At 42.6% G+C, this 23,178-nt stretch overlaps 1 protein-coding gene across 2 annotated transcripts in view; it reads left to right on the top strand.

Moving 5' to 3' along the window:
• Window positions 1-23,178, top strand: part of ASNSD1 (asparagine synthetase domain containing 1) — a 40,462-nt gene that overhangs the window by 4,980 nt on the left and 12,304 nt on the right. The window contains exons 2-4 of one of the 2 annotated variants that reach the window (XM_073558117.1): window positions 4,365-4,418; window positions 10,063-10,138; window positions 18,627-20,116. In XM_073558117.1, the coding sequence (XP_073414218.1) occupies window positions 18,710-20,116 (1,407 nt within the window). In that variant the 5' untranslated portion in view covers window positions 4,365-4,418; window positions 10,063-10,138; window positions 18,627-18,709. The remainder of the gene's footprint in view (window positions 1-4,364; window positions 4,419-10,062; window positions 10,139-18,626; window positions 20,117-23,178) is intronic. The other variant, XM_073558118.1, reaches the window with a different exon arrangement.

Genomic DNA, 23,178 nt, shown 5'->3' with positions numbered 1-23,178 from the left:
CATAATCCATTTAATAAGGAGTGTCCCACGATGATCTACCCTATAGAGCTGTCACATCAGGAGATATGACCTCTTTAGAGGGCCTCCAGTGACACATTGACAGGAGATAATGGCTCCTGCAGTGTTATCACTGAGGGTTCACTGCAGTTCATGCTCTCACTTTACAGCACTGCTGCATGAGAATTTTCTCACGCAGCGGTGCCTCAAGTGACAGCATGAACTCCAGTGACCTCTGACGGCAGAGTGATACCTGCAGTCATTGTATCACCGGAGATTAGCTGTATGGTGAGTATGTACTGTATACGTGTGCGTTTTTAAAAAAAATTATTTTACACTTGAACACAGTAGCCGGATGATGGGACTACTACAGTCCCATCATTGGCTAGCTGTCACTGTAGCAGACATTGCCAGATGGGACTAGTATTCCCATCGGACGATGCCTGTCTACATACAGACCCGCACACAGACAGATACAGACACCCACACACACAGCCCTGCAGACACATGCGCACACACTCTTCCTCCTCCCTCTGCAACTTTTCTCGCACGCAACTCCGCAGCAGAACCGCAGATCTCTTTAATCCTGCAGTTTTGCCTGACTCAATGGTAGTTAATGGGTGCAGAAACGCTGCAGATCCGCAAAAAGAATTGACATGTGCACAACAATTCTGTAATTCCCATTGACTAACATTGTTTTTGCACTACACTGCGGATTTGATGCGATTCCGCGTGTCAAAAAACGCGGATAAAACGCATCAAAATCTGCAACGTGTGCACATAGCCCTATGGTTTGCGGGTTCCATGACCCACTGGGAGAGCCTCTGAGATGCCTGAACAGCAGAACCACCATCAGTGATTCCTTTTTACAAACTACATCTCTCAATGAATTCATCTAGGGGTGCAGTGATTATATTGGCACTACGGGTGTGTCACAGAATTTTCAGTGAAGAAAAAATTTATATAAAAAAAAAAAAGTTTTAGCTCCAGATTGTACATTTTCAACCAAGAAGTGGGTAAAAATGGCATCAAAATTTGTCCCACAATTTCTACTAAACATGAAATTACCCCATATGTGGCTGTACAGTACTACTTAGCCGTACGAAGAGACTCGGGAGGGACCGAGCGCTATTTGCCTCCTGGAGCACAGATTTTCCTAGAATAGTTTGCAGACTAGATATACAGAGCTCCTAAGGGTTAGGGAAGCAGAATTGCTCCCTCAAGTGACCCCAATTTGGAAATTATACCCCTTTGGGAATTTATCTACAGGTGTAGTGACGATTTTGACTCCATGGGTGTTTTCCAGAAACAGGCAGCAGTGGATGTTTGAGTGAAAATTACAAACTGTCATTGTAGTGACCAACCACCACACAAAGAAGTAAGGAGAGCTAGCAAATAATAATTAATATAAATTATTATAATAAGATTACAAATACTGTTGTTGCTAGCTAATTAGTGGACATAAAAAATAATAATAATCAGGACAGTCGTACCTTTACCAAAAGCAACACACGACCACAAAACGACCGTAAGTCCCAGATTAAAATACATTATTTATTAGTACACCAAGATAAAGTATTAAAAACAGGTATCAATATATGGAATGAATCAGGTTTTTTGGCATATGCTGAAAATATGTAATTTTTGAGGGCAGTACCACCCAGATATAGGACATACAATTCATATAGTAGTGAAAAAACAATTGTGTAAAAAAAAAATGTAAATAACAATATTGTGCATACAATACATTTATCAATTATAATTCTGTATATAAATTTGAAAAGTGCATCATAGGTACAGATAAGTGCTGTGCAATTTTATAATAAAGCAATAAGTGTCAACATATCCATGCAGACTATATGAGTAAAGTGCAGTGCAATAAAACAATAGGTGTCAGTATGCCTATGCAGACAATACAAGTGGTACTAAAAGACACCTCCAGGTGTCACAGAATAATCCGTATGTCTGCTGACCAGGAAAACAGTGCAACGTGGAAAAAGTTGAGAAAATGAATAAAAAATAACTTACAAAGTGTGCTGTATGTTACTGCTCCTGGTATAGATGCCCAGCCCCAACGCGCGTTTCGGCGCTAAGCCTTCGTCATATAAATCTCTGAGTGACGTGTTTCAGATGAAACCCCCGAGGGATCCATTCATTATTATGAGGCAGCAGAGTTACTCTGGACTCCCGTCTGGTCTCTGTTCAGCTGTGTCCTTCTTTACAGAAGTGCACAAAGCTATGCCTGACCGCACTTTTATGCACGCCTAAAAAGATGGACACCACCGGATCATAGGTTAGACGGTGTCCACAGTGTATCCATCTGCCTCGTTATAGAGAATCTTCCACCGGCGTTTCTGTCTGAATCATGTATTTCAGAGATTTACATGGAAACACCCGGTGTAAGCGCTTGGCGTAGAGTGCAGGATAAGTGTGCGCCATATATTACTGCGAACTTTGGGAGGCAGAATGGACAAATCAACAGCTGGTGAAGAATTCGTTTTAATTTTTACGCCGTTCCTTGTGCGGTATAAGTAATTTGACGGCTTTATTCTTCGAGTCGGTGCGATTACGGCGACTCCAGATTTATATTTTTTTTTCTGTTTGGCTGCTGGTACACACTAAAAGATGCTTTTTATTGCAAAATCTAGTTTTTGTATAGACCCATTTTGAGAGCTATAATTTTTCCTTATTTCTGTTGACAGTCATGTGACAGCTTCTTTTTTGCGGGACAAATTGACGTTTTTATTGGTACCATTTTTGGTCACATGACATTTTTTGATCGATTTCTATTCCAATTTTTGGGAGGCAGAATGAACAAAAACCAGCAATTCAGGAATTTTATTTTTGGAGCTTTTTTTGTCGTTCCGCGTGTGGTAAAATAGAAAGTCGTTTCATGCTTCGGATTATTACGATTACAGCGATACTTCATTTTTAGATTTAATTTTTTGTGCTTTTACACAATAATAAATATTTTTATAGAAAAAATAATTATTCTTGCATCGCTTTATTCTAAGAGCTGTGAGCTGGAACTTTTTCATTTTTCCGCTGATGGATCTATGTGGCGGCTTTTTTTTTGCAGAACAAGATGACGTTTTCAACGGTACCATGTTTATTTATATTAGTCTTTTTGATCGCGTTTTATCCCACTTTTTGATGATAAAGCAATTTTTTTTTTTTTTTTTTTTTTTTTATAATGTTCCCTAAAGGGGTTAACTGGTGGGATAGTTTTATAAGTCGGGTCGTTCTGGACATGGTGATACCAAATTTGTGTACTCTTATTGTTTTATATATACCTTTTTTTTTATAAAAATATTTATGGGTAATATATATTTACACATTTTCTTATTTTTTTTTTTTCCATTTTTTTTTTCAAAACTTTTTCCCACTATGGGCCTTTCACTTTCTGCAGTCTAATCGCTTAATGTTCAGCCCCGATAAAATAATAAAGCCTGGATACTCTCCTCCCGTGCTGGCGCCATTCCAGCGTTGTCACTCGCTCTTCAGCAGTGTTTGTCATTCGCTGTTGTGACCCTTGATGCTGGCGCCCAGTCAGCGCTGTCATCAATATCTCCGCCTTTGGACAAACTGAACATGAAGAGGAAGTCGGGGATCAGCTACAGTTCTACTTCCTGTTCTTGTTCAGTTTGTCTGCGGAGACGGTAACGCATGCGCCGATTTGGTGTCGGACATCATGTGCCATTCCACCACATCACAGGCCATATTATTATACCCATATTCAGCAGCTGACTACGGTATATTAAATTGCACACTCTGCATGATGCACTAAAGAGCTACTATTTATACAGCTTTGTTATGCACTTTATACAGAGTTATTGGCCTTTTTGCTAATTATATTTATTGCTAATATTGGAGAGGCATTCATATGCGTTAATTTTTTTCCCCTGTATGACACTGCATCATCATAAGCAGGAGGGAAGTCCTCAAAAACCATGTGACCAGTCCTCTTTTGTGTGATGTGGTAAGTCTCCCTCTCAGCCATGTCACACATATCACTGCCAGTGCTTGCTATGCAGGATAGCAGAGCTGTGTGTCGTTACAAACACCACCCTGTGCAGATCCCAGGTATTGGGGAATGATGCACTTGTAATTGATTCAGAGCACTATAGGACACAAGTACTGGCTGCACTCTAGACCTCTCGTCTCACAGCGGGACGTTGCCCCCATAAGCAGGAGGAGTCATGCAGGGGAAGAAGTCAACTCCTCCAGAGAAGAATCTGCTGACGCAGATGTTACGGCCAATTTACAAGCGATTTGGGTCAGGTTGGAAGGAGGGGTGAAATATAACCTAAATCAATTTTATTTAAAAGACAGGTATGATTATTAACTGAATGTCTTTTTTTCAACAGTTTAAAGAACAGAAGGTAGTTATTGATGAGCTCTCCACCCTAAAGAAAGATAGGGTAAGCCATTCACATAGTCTCATGTTCCGTCTACTCTGGACACTGCATGAAAACTCCACATGCTTCATACACTGCAGGCTTTATCTGATCTATGTTGTAAAGACGGGCCTCCATTATCCTGCAGGGCTGTGGAGGTGGAGTCGGAGTTAGTTTTGGTTGGAGTCGGTAGAAATGTACCGACTCCGACTCCAGCTTTAAAAAAATATGTATTAATATTTCATAATTGAACTTTCATATGAATTTTATAAATGTTACTCAAATATATATGTTCTATCAAACTATGAACAACAGTGATAAGCAGTTCTGCTGGAGATAGAGACATTTCTTACTTCTTGTGTGTCACTGTTCTCCACTGCCCTTATCTAATCTTATACTTGGTTAACCTCATGCTGCCCCAACACCCCTACTTACAATGTATGAAACTGAAAGTGAAAATGTGTTGCAAATTCTTAGTAGTAAAGCTCCTCCTCTAGACTAGATCATACTAGGTGTGCGTCTTCCAAGCATCTCACAGCTGCCTGCTACTCAGAAGAGGAAGACTGTAAGAAGTATTATCCTTTCAACAAACTTTGCATCAGTTGACTGTGAGTACATGAGGAATAATAACAGTATTACTGACCACTATATCAGTTGTACGACCTGGCAATAATTTTGTACAATTGTTTTTAGGAAAAACAATTGTCATTCGGATTGTGAATGCAGAATTAAAAACCTGAGAATGTCAAAGAAGCATCACATTAAATCAGCTGTATTTGAACATTTCACCATCACTCGAGATAGAAAACATTATGTCTGTCAGTGTATGACAAATGATCCAGACGAAAACAAATGCTGTGAAGCCAAGATAAAAATGCTCCTACCAGAGCTTCTAATCTAAAGAGACATTTACAGCGCTTTCATCCAGAAGTACTGAAAGCAGTGGATGAGAAAGACTGCATCCAAACCAATGAACCAGTGCCCAGCTCTTCCAGCCAAACAAAGGAGCAGAGAACTTTGCAGCCATCAGTTGCAAGATATTTTGTCAGTGACAAAGTTACTGTGACAATGACAGTAGATACATTTAAAAAACAGATCATAGAGCTTGTTGTAAAGGATAGTGTGCCTATTTCATTATTTTCACGACCAGCTTTTATGTGTCTGAATGGGGAAATGGCCCGCAAGCTTGGTGTTTCTCTGGAGAGAGAGAGTATTAGAAAATTAGTAATCGAAGAAGCTTTTAAACAAAAGGAAGAACAAAAAAACTCTCAAGGGACGCTTTCTGTTTCTTAAAATGGATGCCTGCACACGTCACAGAGTGAACTATAATAGTTACCAAGACATTGGCAGTAAAAGACACCAAAGCTCATCACACCAGTGAGTTTCTCCAGGTCTTGATGGAAAAGGTTCTGCAAGACTATGAACTTAAAAAAGAGCACGTTCTTTCTGTCGTAACTGACAATGCTTCAAATATAAGTACTATTAAGCTAATGAATGAGAGTAATGATGGTGACCAGCAGCTAGAAGAACATTCTGGGTCCACAGACACAGAAATGTTTGAAATAGAGGAACACAGTATTGTAACTGAGGAGCAAACTGAAGTTGCTTCAGATGAACAGCAACATGATAGTTTAGATGATCTTGTTGAAACTGTGTCAATATGTTCTTTCATTCATCACATGCGCTGTGTTGTGCATACGCTACAGCTGGCTATAAGAGACAGTCTGCAAGAAGGACATGCTGCTGCACTGATTGGCAAGGTGAGAAAATTGGCTACTGTTGCCAGAACCCCTAAAGTTGACTCAATTTTGAAGAGACCTGCTGGAAAAGGGGCAATTATTGATCAAGCCACACGATGGGGCAGTACTTAATGATTCAGCGCTTGGTTGAACTGAAAACCTTTCTTGTAGACATGGCTAACCCTCAACTGACGCTAAATGAAAGTCAGTGGAATCAGGTGACTGAGCTGGAAAAATTGCTAGAGCACCCATTTACAGTGACTAAAAAATTACAAGCAGAGGACTTAACTCCAGGTATTTTCTTAAAGGAGTGGAAGAACCTGATGTTTCGCCTGTCCCAAAGAGGAGGGTTAATTGCAAGTGGCATTGCTACATCAATGAAACGGAGAGAGGAGCTACTATTACAAAATAACATTCTTTTGGCAGCTGTTTATGTAGACCCAATGCATCGGATTCTTCTAGATGATCAACAGCTAAGTAAAGGAAAAGAAGCTCTGTTTGAAATAGCAGTAAAGATGAAAGGGTTGCAGAACAGTCAGGAGGAACAAGAAGAATTTGGTCGTCCTGCCACATCTTCACCCTCATCATCAACTGATGAAGAATTTAATTTCGAAAAATATTTGAATCACAAGGACCGTGCAAAGCGTTCCCGCATAGAAGAAGAGTCATCCCCATCAAGGAACACAGCCAGTACATTTCAGCAGAGTTTTTCATGTGCACTAAAAGAAATTGAGAAATTTGACCGTTCATCAAAAATAACAGTGCAACAAGCGATTCCTCTGTATCCTGACATTGTCAGAAATGTTGCCCGAGTGGTTACTGCTTTGCCACCAACACAAGTTAGTGTAGAGAGGTTGTTCTCTGCTCTCAAAATAATTAGATCAGATTTGAGGGCATCCATGAAGGAGGATCTGACAGAGGCAATACTTTTTCTGAGGACAAATTTATAGATTTCTTATTAACTGCATAAAAGTGTTTATTGCATATTTACTTACAGTTTAGAAAAGTTTATAAAAGTTATTTGCTATATTCTAATTGTATTCTAATAAATGTAGTTTTTGCTCTAAGTGGTCTGATTACTTATATGATGGTGAGAAACTGAATAAGCACGATGTTTAATATTTTACAACAGTAAATTTGTTGTTATGAATTGGCCATTTATGAAGGAGTCTGAGCCGGAGTCGGAGCCTGATAAAATCCAGGAGTCTGAATCGCAACTGTGGCTTACCGACTCCACAGCCCTGTTATCCTGGCAAGCAGTGTTTCTCCTTAGGCCGGGTGCTGGATACGATCCATAGTGGCCGCACTTTGCGCATGTCGTCACTGAACCGTGTGGATTCACCGCATCCAATACATTGTACGGGTGACCTTTCTCTTACGGAGACTCGCGTCTCACAAGAGAGAGAGACATGCTGCGGTCTGGAGAGACTTGCCCCATGTCCAACTCTGCGGGTGTCTCTGGACGCATAGTGGATGGGATTTCTAGACCTCCCTCCCACTGTGCTGTAACATCTGGATACGGCAGCTTTGACACTGCATAAATCCGCAGCAATTACTGACCGTGTGCACATACCCTTATGCCTCAGTCAGGGCAGTATGCTTTGCCTTTAATTTTTTAGCTTTATTTTGTTTTCCTATATAGAGGGCCACATACAGAAAGTACACTGTGATACAAGCCCAGGGGCATATGCCATCAGGGTTTGGGCAGTGTGCACAGTATCACAGCTGTGCTCCATGCACCATTGGACTTACTACCTTTTGTATCCACTTCTAGTTTTGGCTCAAAAGTCAAACCTCATTTCAACATTATTATTTGAATAGGTGTTGGCCAGAATAGTTATTTTTTTCCAGAATTTATATCAAATTTGTGTCTGGCTGAGCTCCATTACCTTGGACTGCATTATTAAGACTCCAGTAAACCGATGTGGCAACCATTCCACCAGAACATCGATAGACTAAAGAGAATAGAGCCAAGTACTGACCCCTGTGACACCCACAAGTAATCACGACCTCCATTTAAGTATGTACTGTACCATTAAAGGGAATCTGTCACCCCTTTTTTGAGATATCATATAATATAATAAAATTGTGTGTCACATAAGGATTCTCTTAGTACTTTTGCTTCCCCCTGACCCCGCACCTTTCATGCATAAATACCTTTTTAATATCGGTTCAGATGTATGTAAACTGCCGCTGTCCGGTCCGCTGGGCGGGGCTTATTCAACTGCTCCCCCCTCCCTGTCTTGCTCTACGCATTTCTTCTTGTATAGAGCAAGACAGGGAGGGGGGGGAGCAGTTCATTAAGCCCCGCCCATCGGACCGGACCGCGGCAGTTTACATACATCTGAACCGATATTAAAAAGGTATTTATGCATGAAAGGTGCGGGGTCAGGGGGAAGCAAAAGTACTAAGAGAATCCTTATGTGACACACAATTGAATGATATCATTATATGATATCTCAAAAAAGGGGTGAGATTCCCTTTAATACTCACTCATTGGGAAGGATTATTTAGTTGGCTGAGGGACACATCTGGTCACATCAATTGCCAATTTGAGAACAAGATGCCGTGCTGACTGTTAGGAAAGCTGTACTAACAACCTGACAGCAGTTCATCTCCCAAATCTCCCACAACGTTTTAACCCTTGAGGCCATGTTCCCACGATGAGTATTTGATGTTGCAGCTCACCTGATATCGTAGAATAAAAGTGTGTATAGAAGTAGGCTGCTGCAGATCTACAAGTCGATCAACGACCATATGATACAGTATACTGCGTAGGAAATGTGAATTAAGTCCGCGCTGCCTTAGCAATCTAATTCCGGAGGATGATGAAGTTTTAACGGTGGTTTATTCAACGCGTTTCAAGGTCACTAAGACTCCTTCAGGAAATGCCACATACGACATGTGAGTGGAGAGCAAGTACATCCGGACTATAAGATGCATCCCCCTACATTTTCCTCCACGTTTTTGGAGGAAAAGGGTGCGTCTCATAGTCCGAAAAATGCGGTAAATCTCTGCCTGCTCAGAATACAGATTAACATGTTTACTTCAAAAGCTCCCCTCAGTTACTTAAAAAAAAAAATTTGTCGTGATGTTTTTCTAAATCTCATCCACTTTACTGAACTGCAAAAATACAGTGACAGAAACTCATTGTGGGAACAGAAACTAAAGTTTATGTAAGTAGGGGTCACAAAATCAAGGTTCCAACACATGTCAAATAAAGTGGACAACCCTTTTACCAGTGTGTTGTTTGCAGGATTGTCACAGGTCCTTGTGCTTCAGGGACATGAATGCAGACCATCATACCGAAAAGTGTGAGCAAGATTTCGTGCTGTTAGGCTAAATCCTACTTGGGCAACCGATACTAAATTGCTATGTTCCCCCACATGAAATAAAAGCCGCCTATACTCGCCTATACTCCCCACTGCACTGTTCCTGCGGTTTCCCGCCTCCTGAGCCCTGCAGGCAATCCGCGGGCCTCTTCACTCACTTTTTTCGGACATTCAGAGGTGGTGGGAGAGCAGCACAGCTCACCGCTTCCGGGTGGGTTTCGTCTGAAGGAAGTGAGATTGAACTGCTGCTGATCTACTGCAGGGCTCAGGCGGCATATCGACGTTGCAGGAGACAAGGCGCCCATGATCCTGGAACGGCACTGGAGGCAAATGTTATTTTATAAGGGAAAATTGAGAAGACGTTGTCTGAGTAGTGGATAACCCCTCGAAGTGCATCTTTCTATGCATTGCTGGAGAGTAGGATGTTCTAGATGTGTTTTTTTTTTTTTTTTTTTTTTTTTCTTTTTTTCCCATACTAGAGTTCTATTAAATAACTTTCTATTGATTTAAATATTGCCTTTGACATGCTTGAACACTGCATGCATTTCTTATTTCTGTAAATGGAAGGTTACCAATTTTTACCGTTGTTGTTTTTAGCGGGTGTACAGACAGCAGTTGAACAGCAATATTTACTTTCTGGCGGATCGATCTAAAACACTTAGTGAGTGCAAAAGTGAGTAAATTTGTTTTTGCTGAGATTGATATATCATTTTATAATATTTCATATAGCATGTATTTTATGTAGTTTTCTTGTATAATTGTGTATATATTTTCTCATATTCTGTTCATACTTGAGTACATACTGAGACTTCTGTTATTTAGATCTTATCCTCACAGACAAGATTATAGTTAAAAGCAAGGGTACCGTCACACTTGGCGACGCACCAGCGATCCCGACAACGATGCGACTTGGTAGGGATCGCTGGTGCACATAGGCGTCATGAAAACCTGTGCCAATCCGACCAGTGACGCTTATGTGGCGTCATGACTTTAAAGCCCCCCTGCGGGTCGGGTGACCGGGGTCACTAAAAGGTCACCCGACCCGCAGATAAAGGGGACTTTGTTCTTCACCATAGGGGGCGTGGCTTCGCCCCCACATGGCTACAATCGCTCTGATTGTCTGTTAAAAGTGAAACAGCCAATCAAAGCAATAGTAATATTTCCTCAATGAAGATTGATGAAATATTGCAATCCAGCCATGGCCGATGCTGCAGTAGCATCGGACATGGCTGGTGACATTGATCCGCCACCACCACCACTTAAAAGGGCGATGTGCCGCCGCTGTCATTATCTGCTCCCCCTGCCATCCCTCCGCTCCCCCCGCCTTCCGATTACCCCCCTCCCACCCCCCGGTACTTACCGAGTGCCGCTGTGGCTCCCGGACAATGGGCGCCGCCATCTTGGAAAATGGTGGACGCATGCGCAGTGCGCCCGCCAGCTGCAGATTCATTCATCTTGATCACTGTGATAAACTGTCACAGTGATCAAAATAGAATGAAAAGTAAATAACCCCCCCTTTATCACCCCCATAGGCAGGATCAAATAATAAAATTAAATTATTTTTATTTTTCCGTTAGGGTTGGAGTTAGGGTTAGGGTTGGAGTTAGGGTTAGGGTTGGAGTTAGGGTTAGGGTTGGAGTTAGGGTTAGGGTTGGAGTTAGGGTTAGGGTTGGAGTTAGGGTTAGGGTTGGAGTTAGGGTTAGGGTTGGAGTTAGGCTTAGAGTGGAATTAGGGTTAGGGTGGGAATTAGGGTTAGGGTGGGAATTAGGGTTAGGGTGGGAATTAGGGTTAGGGTTGGAATTAGGGTTAGGGTTGGAATTAGGGTTAGGGTTGGGAGTGTGTTGGGTTTAGGGTTGGGAGTGTGTTGGGGTTAGGGTTGGGAGTGTGTTGGGGTTAGGGTTGGGAGTGTGTTGGGGTTAGGGTTGGGAGTGTGTTGGGGTTAGGGTTGGGGGTGTGTTGGGGTTAGGGTTGGGAGTGTGTTGGGGTTAGGGTTGGGAGTGTGTTGGGGTTAGGGTTGGGAGTGTGTTGGGGTTAGGGTTGGGAGTGTGTTGGGGTTAGGGTTGGGAGTGTGTTGGGGTTAGGGTTGGGAGTGTGTTGGGGTTAGGGTTGGGAGTGTGTTGGGGTTAGGGTTGGGAGAGTGTTGGGGTTAGGGTTGGGAGTGTGTTGGGAGTGTGTTGGGGTTAGGGTTGGGAGTGTGTTGGGGTTAGGGTTGGAGTTAGAATTGAGGGGTTTCCACTGTTTAGGCACATCAGGGGGTCTCCAAACGCGACATGGTGCAACCATTGATTCCAGCCAATTTTGCGTTGAAAAAGTCAAACGGTGCTCCCTCCCTTCCAAGCCCCGACGTGTCCCCAAACAATGGTTTACCCCAACATATGAGGTATCAACATACTCAGGACAAATTTCACAACAACATTGGTGGTCTAATTTCTCCTGTTACCCTTGGGAAAATAAAAAATTGGGGTCTAAAAAATTATTTTTGTGGGAAAAAAATGATTTATTTTCATGTCTCTGCGTTGTAAACTTCTGTGAAGCACTTCGGGGTTCAAAGTGCTCACCAGACATCTAGATAAGTTCCTTGGGGGGTCTAGTTTCCAAAATGGGGTCACTTGTGGGGGGTTTCTACTGTTTAGGCACATCAGGGGCTCTGCAAACGTAACGACGACCGCAGACCTTTCCATCAAAGTCTGCATTTCAAAACGTCACTACTTCCATCCTGAGCCCTTACTTGTGCCCAAACAATGGTTTCCCCCCCCCCCCCATATATGGGGTACCAGCGTACTCAGGACAAACTGGACAACAACTTTTGGGGTCCAATTTCTCCTGTTACCCTTGTGAAAATAAAAATTTGCGAGCTAAAAAATCAATTTTTTTGAGGAAAAAAAATATTTTTTATATTCACGGCACTGCGTTATAAACTTTTGTGAAGCACTTGGGGGTTCAAAGTGCTCACCACACATCTAGATAAGTTCCTTAGGGGGTCTAGTTTCCAAAATGGGGTCATTTGTGGGGGAGCTCCAAAGTTTAGGCACACAGGGGCTCTCCAAACATGACATGGTGTCCGCTAACGATTAGAGGTCATTTTCATTTCAAAAAGTCAAATGGTTCTCCTTCCCTTCTGAGCCCTGCCGTGCGCCAAAATAGTGGTTTCCCCCCCCACATATGGGGTATCGGTGTACTCAGGACAGACTGCACATCTAGATAAATAGAAAGATGGCAAACAGCACTTACAGGATCAGGGGGATGCACGCTCACAGTCCATAGACCCAATCGGACAACAGAAATCCCAATAGGAAAAAGAAGAGCAGCATCCAATCCAGGTGAGAATAATGTAGATTTATTCAGCCATGGCTGAATAAATCTACATTATTCTCACCTGGATTGGATGCTGCTCTTCTTTTTCCTATTGCACATCTAGATAAGTTCCATAAGGGGTCTAGTTTTGATCTGCACACCCCAAACCGACCTCCACAAGCTTTAGGGGATACCACTTCATTGATCACACCACTTATCTTGTGCTCCCTCTCAGCTACAGTCCTGGATGGACCTTTGGTTCAAGAGCACTTAGTTTTTCATATCAAACGCCTGTCTTATATGGCCAAGCATCTCACAATGTGCATCATCCTAATTTGGATCCAAGGAGTTAGATACTACACCAAAATCAATATATATTGAGTCTGGCTAGTTTACCAGCCCATACGCAAACAGTATCAAGTGAGTGCACAGTGCACACCTCACCAACCTCGATAGCAGGAATCGATATTTACGAAATTAGTCTCTTTTGGACTTGCAATTAGTCACCACACTGTGACATCAGTCGGACCGACGAAGGCTTGTTGTGGGCCGAAACATTTCTGAGACTGCACATAATACAATTTTCTTTCAAAAAGGATCATTCAAATTGAATGGCAAGTTACTATTTGCTATTCATTTGGGTCTGGGTAACCTACTTGTGCACCCTGCGGTAGTGCCACGCTATACTTAGCACAACTTTTAACCCTTATAACTTCCTAACAAAAAAAAAGTTTCCAAAATTGTGCCTGATGTAAAGTAGACAAGTGGGAAATGTTATTTAGTAACCACTTTGTGTCACATAACTCTCTGGTTTAACAGAATAAAAATTCAAAATTTGAAAATTGCGAAATTTTTGCAAAATTTCTGATTTTTTTTTCACAAATAAACGCAAAAATTATCGACCTAAATTTACCACTAACATGAAGCCCAATATGTCACGAAAAAACAATCTCAGAATCGCTAGGATGCGTTGAAGCGTTCCTGAGTTATTACCTCATAAAGGGACACTGGTCAGAATTGCAAAAAATGGCCAGGTCATTAACCCCTTCACCCCCAAGGGTGGTTTGCACGTTCATGACCGGGCCAATTTTTACAATTCTGACCACTGTCCTTTTATGAGGTAATAACTCTGAAACGCTTCCATGGATCCCGGTGATTCTGACTTTTTCTCGTTACATATTGTACTTCATGTTAGTAGTAAAATTTCATTCCAATAACTTGCGTTTATTTGTGAAAAAAATGGAAATTTGGCGAAAATGTTTAAAATTTCGCAATTTTCCAACTTTGAATTTTTATGCCCTTAAATCGCAGAGATACTTAAGTTTTTTGTGTGCCGTAACATTTCCCACATGTTTACTTTACATCAGCACAATTTTGTAACCAAAATTTTTTTTTGTTAGGAAGTTATAAGGGTTAAAAGTTGACCAGCGATTTCTCATTTTTTGCATCACCATTTTATTTTTACGGACCACATCACATTTGAAGCCACTTTGAAGGGTCTATATGATAGAAAATACCCAAAAGTGACACCATTCTAAAAACTGCACCCCTTAAGGTGCTCAAAACCACATTCAAGAAGTTTATTAACCCTTTAGGTGCGTCACAGGAATTTTTTGAATATTTAAAAAAAAAAATGAACATTTAACTTTTTTTCACTAAAAAAATACTTCAGGTTCAATTTTTTTTAATTTACCAAGGGTAACAGGAGAAATTGGACTGCAAAAGTTATTGTGCAATTTGTCCTGAGTCCTCCGATACCTGATATGTGGGGGGGAACCACTGTTTCGGCGCATGGCAGAGCTCAGAAGGGAAGGAGCGCCGTTTGACTTTTTCAATGCAAAATTGGCTGGAATTCAGATCGGACGCCATGGCACGTTTGGAGAGCCTCTGATGTACCTAAACAGTGGAAACCCCCCACAAGTGACCCCATTTTGGAAACTACTGTAGACCCCACAAGGAACTTATCTAGTTATGTGGTGAGAACTTTGAACCCACAAGGGCTTCACAGAAGTTTATAACGTACAGCGGTACAATTAAAAAATCATATTTTTTTCCACAAAAATGATCTTTTCACCCCCATTTTTTATTTTCCCAAGGGTAACAGGACCCTAAAAGATATTGTACAATTTGTCCTGAGTACGCTGATACCCCATATGTGGGTGTAAATGACTATTTGGGCGCATGGCAGAGCTCAGAAGGGAAGCAGCGCCATTTGACTTTTTTGGCTGGAATTGAGATTGGAAACCCCCTGATGTACCAAAACAGTGGAAACCCCCCACAAATGACACCATTTTGGAAACTAGACCCCCCAAGGAACTTACCTAGATGTGTGGTGTAATTGAAACTGCAAGGAAAAATAGGGTCTTATCTGAGAAAACCAAGAATTCAAACAATAAAATATACTCACCGTATATAGGAGAGTAACAGGCATAAAGAAACACGGTCAGCTTGCTGCACATCCAAATGACCACGCTGTGGCCATAAATCTTCAGATTCACTAGTGGGATTTTTTATGGATTAAACGTGCGCTGCCAGACCATCGTTCCTCACAAGTTGTGTGCTTGATATATTTATTTCCCAACGCGTTTCGAGGTCATAAAAACCTCTTCCTCAGGGGATGACAGGTACATGTCATCCCCTGAGGAAGAGGTTTTTATGACCTCGAAACGCGTTGGGAAATAAATATATCAAGCACACAACTTGTGAGGAATGATGGTCTGGCAGCGCACGTTTAATCCATAAAAAATCCCACTAGTGAATCTCTAGATGTGTGGTGAGCACTTTGAACCCCCCAGTGCTTCACAGAAGTTTATAACGCCCGGGCTTGAAAATAAAAAAATCGTATTTTTTCCACAAACATGATCTTTTAGTCACCAATTTTTTTTATTTTCCCAAGGGTACCAGGAGAAATTGGACCCCAAAAGTTGTTGTCCAATTTGTCCTGAGTACGCTGATACCTCATATGTGGGAGAAAACTACTGTATGGACACACGTCGGGGCTCGGAAGGGAAGTAGTGAGGTTTTGGAATGCAGACTTTGATGGAATGGTCTGCGGGTGTCATGTTACCTTTGGAGAGCCCCTGATGTATCTAAACTATTGAAACTCCCCACAAGTGACCCCATTTTGGAAACTAGACCCCCCACGGAACTTATCTAGATGTGTGGTGAGCACTTTGAACCCCCAAGTGCTTCACAGAATTTTATAACGCCCGTGCGTGAAAATAAAAAAATCATTTTTTTCCACAAAAATGATATTTTTGCCCCCAATTTTTTATTTTCCTAAGGGTAACAGGAGAAATTGGACCCCAAAAATTGTTTTGCAATTTGTCCTGAGTAGGCTGATACCCCATATGTGGGGGTAAACCACTGTTTGGGCACATGGCAGAGCTTGGAAGGGAGCACCATTTGACTTTTTCAACGCAGAATTGGCTGGAATTGAGATCAGACGCCATGTTGCATTTGGAGAGCACCTGATGTGCCCAAACAGTGGAAACCCCCCAATTCTAACTCCAACACACCCCTAACCCTAATCTCAACCCTAACTCTAGCCCTAACCCTAGCCCTAATGGGAAAAAGGAAATAAATACATTTTCTTTTAGTTTTATTACTTTTCCATAACTAAGGGGGTGATAATGGGGGGTTTGATTTACTATTTCTGGCGGTATTTATGTTTGGCAGCTGTCACGCTAAAAGACGCTTTTTATTGTAAAAATAGTTTTTGCATCACCACATATTGAAAGCTATAATTTTTTCATATTTTGACCCACCGAGTCATGTGAGGTCTTATTTTTTGCGGGACGAGTTGACGTTTTTATTGGTAGCATTTTCGGGCACGTGACATCTTTCGATCGCTTTTTATTCTGATTTTTGGGACGCAGAATGAACAAAAGCCAGCGTTTCATGAATTTCTTTTGGGGGGTGCGTTTACACCGTTACGCGTGCGGTAAAATTGATAAAGCGGTTTTATTCGGGTCAGTACAGTTACAGCGATACCTCATTTATGTCTTTTTTTATGTTTTGGCGCTTTTATGCAATGAAAACAATTTTATATAAATTATTTTTGCATCGCTTTATTCTGCGAGCTATAACTTTTATTTTTTCGCTGATGATGCTGTGTGGCAGCTCGTTTTTGGGGGGACGATGACGTTTTCAGCGGTACCATGGATATGCGTCTTTTTGATCGCGCGTTATTGCACTTTTTGTTCGGCGGTATGATAATAAATCATTATTTTTTGCTTCGTTTTTTATTTTTTAAGGGGTTCGCTAAAGGGGTTAACTAATGGGACAGTTTTATAGGGCGGGTCGTTACGGACGCGATGATACCAAATATGTGTACTTTTATTGTTTTGGTTTTTTTTATTTCCAAAAAATGTGCTGTGGGGGGCTCAGGGAAGCACGGAGGGAGCCCCCTCTCTGCCTTTGCTTCCCTTTAACCCCCGGTACACCGCGATCGTGTTTGATCGCGGTGTGCAAGGGGTTAACGTTTCGGGGGCGGTCCGTGACCGCCCCTGACACATTGTGCCGGGTGTCAGCTGTGATAATCAGCTGACACCCGGCCGCGATCAGCGGCGCTCACCACGTGGGCGCCGCTGATCACTATGACGTAATATTCCATCCATGGGAATTAGGTCCAGGGTCACATGGACGGAATATTACGTCCATTGTAGGAAAGGGGTTAAGGTCAAAATAGGCTTTGTCATGAAGGGGTTAAGACCATTATTGCAAACCTGCAAGCAAAAAAACGCTTTTGCATCATTTTTAAAAATGGGTGGAGGGAATAGCTTATTCTCCTTCTTCCCCTCCCATGCAGTGATTTCTGCACGATGCAGACTCGGCCTCAAACATTCCTAAAGAAGTCAATGAATCATTGTTTTTATCAGTGGGGAAACTACAGCAAGTATCTGGCAGCAGAAGTAATTACATTGCGTGGCCACATGTAAATCTTACCTATTATATCACACCTGGAAGGTGCGGGTGGAAAGAGGAGAGAAAAAAATTAAGATTATTGTAGAGAGAAGGGTTTTAAGGGGTTGTCTGGTATGTGAAAGAACAGTCTTCCGTCACTTTGTGACTGCACACTGCCAGATCGTGACAGTGTGTGCGATGCACAGTCATGCATCCTCTGTTTCCTGTGCGATTGGGCGGTATCATGATTGCCTGTATGAGATTTACATAGTTATGGCTACATGGTAAAACTTCTGCGCTTCTATCAATTTCTATTGAGAGAAGCTGGGTTAGACTTAGGCCTCTTTCACACTTCAGTTTTTTGCATCAGTTCAAATCCGCCAAAAAGTCAGACAAGCGGATCCGTTCTCAACTGAAAATGAGGAAATTTAAAGGAACCGCTGGCCCAGAGAGAGAGAGATTTTTTTGTCCGGCACCTAGAAAGAATTTCGGGTTAAATGAGTGTCTGGAGGATCCGCCAGAGAAAAAAAACGTTGCAAGCTCCATTTTGAAATCTTTGAGGATGGTGACGGACAGCAACTTTTGGCGGATCCTCAAAAAAACGGATGCAACGGACGGCAATCCGTCACAATCCGCCATTAATGGAAGTCAATGGGGAAAAAAAACGGATCCTCAAAAGAAAATTGAGGATCCGTTTTTTTCAAAACCTGGCGGATTGTGACTGATTGTAAAAAACTGAAGTGTGAAAGAGGCCTAAGCAGCACATGACCACAGCTATGCAAATCATACATGCAGTCATGTGACTGCCACTCCCACAGGAAACGCCGAGGAATTGTGACGGTCTGCATTGCTCACTCTCATGACTTTCTCCCGAGACTGGAGAACCGTCTTGAATGAACCCCCTGTGGTTGTAGACAGGTAGTAATCAAATTGAACTAAACGTTTTCACTTTTCTTTGACAGAGAAATTGGACGCTATGACGCCTTTTTACCAACAAATGTCTGAATGTTTGCAAGGCCCTAAATAATCTTTTCGACAGGTCAAGATGTGTGGAATATGCTGTTGTGTCAGTTTGACTGCGGATGTAATAAAGCCGCACAGTGAAAATGTCCTGAATTTACGACGCCGGGGCCCTGACAGCAGCTCTCACCTGTTGGAGACAGATACTTGCCACAAGTACAGCTGTTTTTTCTCAGGTCATGTTCTTCATTTGCGAGGAGAACTGACTCCTCAGCCCTTGCAAGATAGAAATGGCAATGTATTTCTTTGGAATGGAGAAGTCTTTGGTGGAGTGGACGTTCCCGGCACTGCTAATGACACCCAAATAATATTTGAGCATATTGCGTCCTGTGACAACGAGCATGAAATACTGGCATTGATTTCCAAATTACGTGGTCCATGGGCTTTCATTTACTATCAGAAGAAAAAGCATAACCTGTGGTTTGGGAGAGATTTTTTTGGACGCCGCAGTCTTCTGTGGCGGTTTGGAGAGAACCCCGAGGAAGCATTGTGTCTGACTTCTGTAACTGAATTACCTTGTAAGTCAGATGTTGTACAGTGGCATGAGGTTCCAGCATCTGGTATTTTTAAGTGTAGCCTAAGCTCATGTGCTGAAATGAAGTCAATAAAAGTCACTTTATATCCATGGATGTCTAATGCAAAAGAGGAACAACTGCAAACCTATGTTTCTACGGACTGTGAAGTACCTGTATCCAAAATTATACCTGGAAATGGCGGGCTGATCTGTCCAGTGACTCCACTGAACACAACTATTCCTGAGTCATTGCCAGAGTCAAACTGCCAAACTCTTACTAACGGCGTAACCCTGGATCACCTTAAAATGCTGATCTCAGAAGTGCATAAGAAAAATGCCGAGTCTTTTATCGAAGTTTTAAGTGCAGCTGTGAGGAAACGTGTTTTATGCTTACCGCGTGAAAACAGGCTCTTGACTTTGGATCCTGAAAATCTGGCCAATGTCGCGATCCTTTTTTCTGGCGGAGTTGATTCAATGATGCTGGCTGCTCTTGCAGATAGACATGTTCCACCAGAGGAACCTATTGACCTACTCAATGTTGCGTTTATGATGAAGCCTCAGAATGACCATATAAAAAAATGTCATTCACAAAAGAAACAAGGCTCCTCAATTTCACAACAAGGAGATGCCGATTCCCATAAATACTTTGATCCATTTGATGTTCCTGATCGAATAACTGGCAGGCTGGGTTTAGAAGAACTTAAAGCATTAAATCCTAGAAGAATATGGAATTTTGTTGAAATTAATGTCACACCAGAAAAACTTGAGCAAATGCGACAACAGCATATCTCGCAGTTAGTCCAACCTTTGAACACCGTTCTAGATGACAGCATTGGCTGTGCTGTTTGGTTTGCGTCTAGAGGAACTGGAATCCTGAAATGGAGTGGTGAAATTAAGCCGTATACCAGCAAAACTAAGGTAAATGAATAAGTGAGCATAAATTACTAACTTCTATACCTTTTTGAATACAGTTATGAGTGTAGCTGGCCTTATCTTCACTTAAAGGGACTCTTTGAACAGACCTCCTTTGCTGACAAGGTACAGAAACTCAGTGCACAGAGGTGCGACCAATCCATTCAAATTCCCCTTCCCACCTGCTTGGTTTCCATCTATTTCCTGCTTTCTCCGGCCATATGAAGCCAGAGCTCTCAATCAAAGAGGGGTAGAGACAGAAGGGAAACAAGTTGGTGGGAAGGTGTAGATAAAGGATTGGCCACACTGTGAAGCACCGAGCGCCTGTATTGGCTTGAACAGTCATCCCTTTAAGACCTCTTTCATACGTCCATGTTTCCAGTACGTGAGGTATCTGTCTTTTTTCATAGATACTACACGTGCTCATTATAATCTATGGTGCTATTCACATGTCCATGTAATTTCATGGACCATGTCTCCATGAAAAACACAAGGAGACATGTCCGTTTTCTTTTTTCGACAGCACTGATGACACAGGCCAATGCAAGTGTATTGGTCCGTGAAAGACATACAACTCATGGATGGCAACAGTGTTTCATCCTTGTTCTGCCTGTGTTTAATATTGCAAAATATAGGAGAAGCTTTGTAATTTATTACATTATCCGTACCGTAAAAACACTGATGGTAAAAACGGACTGCTCAGTGTGCTCCTTGCACCATTCCATATGACTGGAAGTGACTGGCTACAGGGAGGATATACTGTGTTTTTTGAACCATAAGACGCACCTAGGTTTTAGAAGAGGGAAAATAGGAAAAAAAAATTGAAGCAATAAATGTTTTCAATTCTATACTAGGTCCCCCATCCTGCTATTTTTATGTCCCCTATCCTGGCATGGGCGGGTACCCTAAACCCTATCCTGGTATGCATGGGGCCCCCTCCCCTCATCCTCTTCTTGGCAGGCATGGCCCCGATCAGAAAAACATAAACCATCCTACTTACCTTCCTGTGCTCCCTCGCATCGTCCTGTTCTGATGCCAGCAGCTGATGCTGGTTTATGCTTATAAGCAGCGCATGGCAGTGACGCCATGCACTGCTTACAAGCCAAGGACAGCAGGTGGAATACTCACTTCTCCCCATGCCTGGGAATATGGGCATGAGGAGCATAGAATATTCATCTTTTTGATAGCGGTCACACGTAATCTCCCAGCGCTGCAGTAAGCTGGCGGCTGACAGTATGCCTGCTATTTAAGAGAAATGAATATTCACTGCTCCCCATGCCCATAGACCCTCCCACCTCTCGGCGCTGGCTTCAGTGCATAGAGGTGGGAGGGATTATTAGCGTGGGGAGCAGTGAATATTAATTTCTCTTCAGCAGCGGGCACAGGAGTTAGGCTCAGCAGCCGGCCTCTACCTCCTGTGACCCGCCGTTGCCACTCCGCCACCTCCCCATCCACAGTCACAGCTGGTACTTACGGACTATAAAATGCACCCCCCATTTTCCTCCAAATTTTTTGAGGAAAAAAACGCGTCTTACATTTCGAAAAATACAGTACATTTGCTCCCTGTATACTTGTCCCTCGACAGCAGGCGGGTCCACCTGCCCACCATCACACTTTCAACTATATCAGCATCGTAGAACTTGGCACTACCCTGCAAGAGTAGAGCCCCATATACAGTGCCTACAAGTAGTATTCAACCCCCTGCAGATTTAGCAGGTTTGATAAGATGCAAATAAGTTAGAGCCTTCAAACTTCACACAAGAGCAGGATTTATGAACAGATGCATAAATCTTACAAACCAAAAAGTTATGTTGCTCAGTTAAATGTTAAAAAATTTTAAACATAAAAGTGTGGGTCAATTATTATTCAACCCCTAGGTTTAATATTTTGTGGAATAACCCTTGTTTGCAATTACAGCTAATAATCGTCTTTTATAAGACCTGATCAGGCCAGCACAGGTCTCTGGAGTTATCTTGGCCCACTCCTCCATGCAGATCTTCTCCAAGTTATCTAGGTTCTTTGGGTGTCTCATGTGGACTTTAATCTTGAGCTCCTTCCACAAGTTTTCAATTGGGTTAAGGTCAGGAGACTGACTAGGCCACTCCAACACCTTGATTTTTTGCCTCTTGAACCAGGCCTTGGTTTTCTTGGCTGTGTGCTTTGGGTCGTTGTCTTGTTGGAAGATGAAATGACGACCCATCTTAAGATCCTTGATGGAGGAGCGGAGGTTCTTGGCCAAAATCTCCAGGTAGGCCGTGCTATCCATCTTCCCATGGATGCGGACCAGATGGCCAGGCCCCTTGGCTGAGAAACAGCCCCACAGCATGATGCTGCCACCACCATGCTTGACTGTAGGGATGGTATTCTTGGGGTCGTATGCAGTGCCATCCAGTCTCCAAACGTCACGTGTGTGGTTGGCACTAAAGATCTCGATCTTGGTCTCATCAGACCAGAGAACCTTGAACCAGTCTGTCTCAGAGTCCTCCAAGTGATCATGAGCAAACTGTAGACGAGCCTTGACATGACGCTTTGAAAGTAAAGGTACCTTACGGGCTCGTCTGGAACGGAGACCTTTGCGGTGGAGTACGTTACTTATGGTATTGACTGAAACCAATGTCCCCACTGCCATGAGATCTTCCTGGAGCTCCTTCCTTGTTGTCCTTGGGTTAGCCTTGACTCTTCGGACAAGCCTGGCCTCGGCACGGGAGGAAACTTTCAAAGGCTGTCCAGGCCGTGGAAGGCTAACAGTAGTTCCATAAGCCTTCCACTTCCGGATGATGCTCCCAACAGTGGAGACAGGTAGGCCCAACTCCTTGGAAAGGGTTTTGTACCCCTTGCCAGCCTTGTGACCCTCCACGATCTTGTCTCTGATGGCCTTGGAATGCTCCTTTGTCTTTCCCATGTTGACCATGTATGAGTGCTGTTCACAAGTTTGGGGAGGGTCTTAAATAGTCAGAAAAGGCTGGAAAAAGAGATAATTAATCCAAACATGTGAAGCTCATTGTTCTTTGTGCCTGAAATACTTCTTAATACTTTAGGGGAACCAAACAGAATTCTGGTGGTTTGAG

The sequence above is a fragment of the Dendrobates tinctorius genome, unplaced genomic scaffold, assembly GCF_039654945.1.
Source record: "Dendrobates tinctorius isolate UK_male_01 unplaced genomic scaffold, ASM3965494v1 ptg000254l, whole genome shotgun sequence".
In the NCBI taxonomy this organism is placed as follows: Eukaryota; Metazoa; Chordata; class Amphibia; order Anura; family Dendrobatidae; genus Dendrobates; species Dendrobates tinctorius.
Note: the sequence above shows the minus strand (reverse complement) of the source record. Positions and strands in the feature narration are given on the sequence as shown.